Raw genomic sequence first — 7,071 nt, 5'->3', positions numbered from 1 at the left:
AACTTCCTGTCTCTTTCCCTACATTTCCTGTCTAGTTCAAGAGCTCAGCGCAGAGTCTGTCTACCTCCCAATCTTATCCTCACAACAACAACCCTATAAGGTAGATCAGGCTTTGAAACAATAGCTGGCCAAAGAGCTCCACATAGAGTCGCCAACTTCCTGGAGATCTATTATTAAAACCATTCTCCAGACAACCAAGATCAGTTCCCCTGGAGGAAATGGCTGCTTTGGAGAGTGGACTCTATGGCATGATACCTGGCTGTGGTACCTCCCCACCCCCAAAATCTCCAGGTATTTCCCAACCTATAGCTGGCAACTCTAAACTCCTCCCGTGTGGACACTCGGCTATACCACACTGGTTCTCAATTCAGCATTCAATTTTTTCCCAACAAAAAGTAAATCTGTAGTCATTTTTTTAAAAACTCGGGGAATTGTGAGGAAATAATTCAAACAGGACTGTGCCCAGTTGCTCACAAGTGAGTAAAACCTCCTCCTGGCTTCCTGTGTTCTGACCGGTAAATGCACACAGGTAAATTCTGACAGGTAAATGCACACAATGCTTGGCAGCCATTCCTTCCTGATGTTTCATAAGAAAGGACATGTATCTATGTATTTATTTATTTATTATAGAAATGTTATATAATATATATAAAAATATTTTAAAATATAAATATTTGTATAAATAAATAAATAAATGTAAGACTTCTGCCGCTGCCACATGTTTCAACTGTATGAAAAATGAAATTGCTACGTGAATGAAATAACTTTAAACGTGGATATGTTAGGGTTCTAGGACTCTGAACAGCAGGAAATGTTGGCTCCAGGGTCCTTAACAAATACATCCTCCACTGAAAGTAGCACCTGAGCATGTAACAGAAGCTCCTTTTGCATTATGAATCAATTTAGACCTCTTTTAAAAAAGATTTTTTTTCTCTCAAGAGCGTACTTGAGTGACACTCATTGTTACTAACATGATAACCCCCAACTGAGCTAAAGCCAGTTTGCCCGCTGTTTGAAATTATGCCAGCAGGGAATAAACTGAGAGTAAAGCTGAAGTGGAATTTACTGCAGAATGAAAGCCAGAATTAATTCAGAGCATTTCTATAGCAGTCGACCTTACACCAATCCTGTAAGGTAGGTCCATTATTATCATCACAGATTGAAGCAGCCTGGTGGCTTGGATCATCCATTCAGCAGTGGCCCTGGCGTTGAGATAGACTCCTTGCATGGTAGAACCTCATCCACTATTCAGCGCTGCAGACAGCCAGGAGAAAAAAATGGCCTGCCTCTTTAAGTGTGCGACACGGGCGGGGTTAAGGTTTACATCTTTTCATGTCATGGAGATAACAGTGTCACCTGGTAAGCAACATCCCATTAAGCCTGTTAACGGGACGAGATATTTTGTTTTTCTCCGGGTTGTTCGCAACTCTATTGCTAGTGGAACCGATCCACAGGATCCTGCCCGATGATGTCATATTTGAGCTAATATTTGAAATTTTGACTTCCCAGCTTATGTCCTTAGTCTCTGGCTTGGCAGCTCAGTTGGCCTGAGAGGAGGAGGAGGAGGAGATTGGATTTACACCCCGCCCTTCACGACACAAAGGAATCCCAGAGCGGTTTACAATCTACTTTCCCTTCCCCTCACCCTGTGAGGGAGGTGGGGCTGAGAGAGCTCTTTCGAGGACTGCTCGTGAGATAACAGCTCTGAAAGAACTTGTGACTGACCCAAGGTCACAACCGCACCTGCATGTGGAGGAGTGGGGAATCAAACCTGGTTCTCCCAGATTAGAGTCCACACTTCTAACCACTACACCAAACCGGCTCTCTTCTTCTTTTGCAGTGTGTGTGGGGGGGACGCTTTGGAGCTGCCCAGAGACCCTCCCCCACACCCCCGCAGGAGGCCTTTTCCCAGCACCTACTTGAAGAAGTCTTCCTTGCAATAGACGCTTCCGGCTCTGGAGAAGCAGCGGTCAGCCAGCTGCATTTGGCAGTCGGCGCACTTGAGGCAGGAGCTGTGCCAGTGGCGGTCGAGGACTTTCAGGATGAACTTATCCAAGATGTGCTGGTTGCAGCCGGCACACTGGGGGATCTCTGGCAGAGGAAGAGAAAGAACAACACTGTCAGCAAAAGGACAAGGCAAAAACCCCTCTGCAGAACAAGAAAATACTGCAAGGAGCAAGCAGACTGAGCCCGAAATGGCAACCTCCTGCTGCAGTTTTGGAATTCTCCAAGCAGCACTAAGTCCAGTGCACCGGATGCAGCACCCCAGAGAAAGGAGGTGTCGCCTCGTTTTGGGGATTATGCCATGCCGCCTGCATTGACCCTGTGAGCTTGCCCACTTGCCACTTGAATTAGCCTGCTGCAGGGGGAGAGCTGCCATGTGACTTGTAGCAGCCAATGGTTGAGGTCAGCTCTGCCACAGAATCCCGTCTCTGAGTCGACCTCCAGGAATCTACGTCTCCAGGTCAGCTCTGGCACGCGGACTGCCTCAGTCTTCTGCTTTGTTCTGTGCAATGGGCTTGATGTTTCTGTGACCTCACTCTGCGGCAGTGAGACATCCCCCAGCTGTCCTGTCAAAAGACTGCGCAATGTAGACAGTCTTTTGTGGTGTTGGTCTTAGACCATTCAGAATAGATATGACGGTGTCATTTCTTTCTGCCGGGGTCCAAGCGTGGGTGGATAGGAGCTTGGGCCACTGTGGATCCCAAGGGGCATGAGAATTTGTACCAACAAACACCCTTTCCCTTATCATTGGACTCAGAATGAGGCACTGTTCTACCTGAGGAAGAGTTCTGTGTTGTCCAGAAACCTCCATATACAAAAGTCGGTCTGTTTAAAGGTAGCATTGCTTATTTTTATATAATTTAGAGGTCTGGTCTCTAGTTGACCGGGTTACTTGTTACTAACAATGTTCTAAAAATCCTCCTTCAGCCATCTATGTGTCCAAGTCTCCCCAATCCCACTGGGCACAACCATAGGAGGAGAAAAACCCTTTCCCCCACTGTAACTCTCCTCCTGCCTCTATCAGATTCCGCCACCCCAGCCAGCTGGAAATTCTGTGATCAACTCATACATCAAGTGGCAGCTTCTCAAATGAAGAAATAAAGAATTAGTGGGGGAAATGGCTGAGCACTGGATGTGATTGAAAGTCAGGAAATCTAGTCCTCTGCAACAAGAAAAAATAATTTTTCCAATTCAAAATTTTTATTTTAAAAAACGGAGTTTCGCAGTCAGACTAGAAGTTTAGACAACATGATATAAATAGAATTTAAAAGTTTCTATCCAATTCACGTTCCAGGAACAGGGTAACACCTATTTTTTATCTTTACAATTTAGCAGATTAGGAACCTAGGAGAACTTTTACATTAATGCGCTGGAATGCCTTGCCCCCTGCAGTCCTTGAAGGAAGATATTTTTTAAAATCCCATTAGAAGAATGACTATGTCCCTGTGGTGATGGGAAAATAGAAACATTAGAACATGTCATCTTCGACTGTAAGATGTATAATCAGATACGTGAAGTTTACATAATGCCCATACTTCTGGCTTACCCAGAGAGCTATACTTCTTTCCAAATTGCTTTCTGACAAGAATCAGGACATAGCATACAAGGTTGCCAAATATGGATGAATGGCACTGAAGAGTAGGAAATCTCTAACCAGGGGTCATTTCCTGCAGGAGCGCACAGGAGCGGAGCTCCGGCAGTAAAGAGCCCAGGAGGCGGGCACATGCAACAAGCCCCACCCGCTGCTCCTTCTCTCCCTCTTTCTTTCCCTCTTTCTTTCCCTCCCTCTTTCCTTCTATTTCTTTCCTTCCTTCTTTTCCTCCTTTTTTCCGTCTTCTGTCTTTCTTTCCCTCCTTCTTTCCTTCTCTTTCTCTCTCTCTCTCTTTCTCTCTCTCTCTCTTTCTGCACAGATCTATGTGAGGGCAGATGTGCGTTCCGCCTCCCCCCAGCTAGCAATCCAAAACAGTCCAGTGACACCCTTAAGACCAAGTTTTATTCAGGTACAAGCCCTCCCTCCTCTGCGAGGACAGATCTGCGTGTTCCCCCCCGCCCAATAGCTAGCAATCCAAAACAGTCCAGTGGAGCCTGAGCGGTGGGTGTTGCCTTCTGACACACTTTCGGTGATGTCAGGGGGTGTGGCACATGCAAATAAGTTACACTAATGAGTTACCCTAATGAGCTCCTGCACCTCTTTTTCTATGAAATGACCCCTGCGTGTCACATCATTTCACACATTCTAACCATTAACTAGTATATAGAGGGATCTCCCCAATTTTGTTATTTATGAGAATTATGACTCTGTATTTTAACACTGGGGTTCATTTTATGATTGCAAAACTTTCTAGTGTATTATATTGTTTTATACATTTTGTCTCTTTTTCTACCATACTTGCTGGTCTTGGGCCCCGTTCACATGGAGGATTTGCCGCGCTAAAGGCATGAATGTCAGGCGGATTTTCGGGGCGCAATCACACCGCAACATCTGGAAAGTGTAGCGCACCTGTGGCATCCCGTCGAAGATACACAGTAAAAAAACTACCTCAGAAAGTGCACTAGTATCCAGAAAACACGGGGCAGGGGTGGGCGTCTGATCGCGGGAGCGCTAGTATCCCATGGCAGCCGACGCCCGTCCGTGTCCCATCGCAAACCGGATGTTTTCCGTAAGCGCATGCGCACAAACACGTAACTGAAAGTAGTGCTGCTCTGCGGAACTGCGCATGCGCACAAATGCAAAACACTTGCTGCGCCGCTTCTTTGCCATGCTCCAGCATTGCTGTGTGATCGCCAGCTAACAGCCTAAGTACGAAGACTCGAGGGACCATGTGATCGGACTATCGCACTTTATTTTGCTCCGGGGCAAACAGCCCCCCCCCCCGGCGTTATCTGGCCCATATGACCGGGGCCTTTGTAAATTTGTTTGACTAGCAATTTAAATAGGGACTATAGAAGTAAATAGTAACACAGATGATCAATGATATGGGACAAACATGTCAGGGCCATGTGGGGAGGGGAGATGCTAAAACAAACACCGGAGAATGGCTATAGGCATACACTGATTTTCCAAAGGGCTATTGGAAATGAATAAACCAAAGGGAATTTGACAAATTGGAAAAGTCACTGAGACCAACTCTTCACCACCACCCCCTTTCCTAGCTCTATTCTAAATCTTTAGCGATGAATGACAGGGGACTTCTTTTGTTGGTTCGGGTTTTTTTGTCTGCAGCCACTTGGGTGAAAACACAGTGTTTCTTTGCAAGTGAAAGTTGAGGCACTCAGAAGTCTTAAGAAGCAAATGTCTTGATAGCTCAGCAATTCATGCTCAGCAACTGCCACAGAGCAATGCTCCAGGACTCAAATACAGCCTACGAGCCACTATCCCTGTTTTAGAAGAAGAAGAACAGCTCTGAGGGAACTTGTGACTGACCCAAGGTCACACCATCAGCTGCTTGTGGAGGAGTGGGGAATCATACCCGGTTCTCCCAGATTAGAGTCCGCACTCCTCACCACTACACCAAACTGGCTCTAGAATATGTACTCCTTGTTCCACAGTAACATAGGTTCCTTACAACATCTGCTTAAATTAAAGGCTGTATTGGGCAGGGGAAATGCCAGTAGAAAGAGACCAGGCTTATTAATGTCCGATTAAAACAGGGAAGTACTGCTTCTGAAGGGCTGCTTGTGATTTGTGGGCTGTGCATTTCTGAATGGTCAGCAGCTCTTGTTTTGCTGGCCTCCTATCAACAGGACACCCTCCCATCTCCAGGGAAGTACTGCTTCTGAAGGGCTGCTTGTGATTTGTGGGCTGTGCATTTCTGAATGGTCAGCAGCTCTTGTTTTGCTGGCCTCCTATCAACAGGACACCCTCCAGTCTCCAGGTCCCCTCCCCTTCCTCTGAGGGCCCTGGTTCCCAGCACGCTGGTTCTAACGCTTAGGAAAACAGCCTGCTCAGCCTTTAAGGTCCTTTTCAAGCTGCCCCTTGAACCCTTACAGTTCAGGCGCTTCTCCTGTCTTCTCCCACAGCTACTGTTCTTGTTTTAAAAGGGGCCTGGCTTCAGCACCCTTTTCCTTCTGACCACAGAATCTTGTCCCTCCTGGAGCCTTTCCAGACCTCACCAGGAGGATTCCCCCCCCTCCTGGTTAATTCTCAAAGCCTCTGTTTTCTTGGGGAGTCCCCCATTTGGGTAGAGAACCCCCCCGGCTTCGTCTGCGTGTGGCTCTGTTACGCATCCACACAGGGACTGGCCGATTCACTGTTAGATGCATACAAGCAGAAGATCCACAAGGAACTGCAGCAGGAAAAATGAAGATCATGGCATCCGGCCCCATCACTCCTTGGCAAATAGAAGGGGAAGTCGTGGAAGTAGTGACAGACTTCACGTTCCTGGGATCCCAGATCACCGCAGACTGTGACTGCAGCCATGAAATTAAAAGACGCCTGCTCCTTGGGAGGAAAGCGATGGCGAACCTAAACAGCATGATAAAAAGTAGAGACATCACCCTGCCAACAAAAGTCCGCATGGTCAAAGCAATGGTATTCCCAGTAGTCATGTATGGCTGCGAGAGTTGGACGATAAGGAAGGCCGAGCGCCGAAGAATAGATGCTTTTGAACTATGGTGCTGGAGAAGACTCTTGAGAGTCCCTTGGACTGCAAGAAGAACAAATCAGTCAATCCTCAAAGAAATCAACCCTGACTGTTCCCTGGAAGGCCAGATAATGAAACTGAAGCTAAAATACTTTGGCCACCAAATGAGAAGGGAGCACTCACTGGAAAAGACCCTGATGCTGGGAAAGATTGAAGCTTTCCCTTCCCTGAAAGCACCCACAGTCTCTCCCCTTTCCCTGCTTCCTTCTCTCCTTCCCACCCACCAGCCAAACTACCTTTATCTGTCCCCCCGCCCCCATCTTAAGCAGAAAGCTTCCCTCCCCCTGGCAACTTCTGCCTGGGAAAGCCATGGCACAGGTGTGCAGTACCAGCCACCAGACCAGGCCCAGTTGCCTAGTGGGGGATCTGGAAGGAATTGCAGGAGGCACTTCATGTTCCCCTTCATCCCCTTCCCCATGATTCC

General features: G+C 47.3%; 1 protein-coding gene across 1 annotated transcript in view; it reads right to left on the bottom strand.

Annotated features, from left to right (window-relative positions):
* LHX4 (LIM homeobox 4) overlaps positions 1-2,380 on the bottom strand; it is a 58,079-nt gene extending 55,699 nt beyond the window's left edge. The window contains exons 1-2 of the mRNA XM_015427322.1: positions 2,323-2,380; positions 1,920-2,091 (exon numbers count right to left, since the gene is read on the bottom strand). Coding sequence (XP_015282808.1) covers positions 1,920-2,091; positions 2,323-2,380 — 230 coding nt within the window. The remainder of the gene's footprint in view (positions 1-1,919; positions 2,092-2,322) is intronic.
* Positions 2,381-7,071: the final 4,691 nt, after the last annotated feature.

Source organism: Gekko japonicus, unplaced genomic scaffold, assembly GCF_001447785.1.
Source record: "Gekko japonicus isolate JY-2015 unplaced genomic scaffold, Gekko_japonicus_V1.1 scaffold1665, whole genome shotgun sequence".
NCBI lineage: Eukaryota > Metazoa > Chordata > Lepidosauria > Squamata > Gekkonidae > Gekko > Gekko japonicus.
This window is presented reverse-complemented; position numbering and strand designations above follow the sequence as displayed.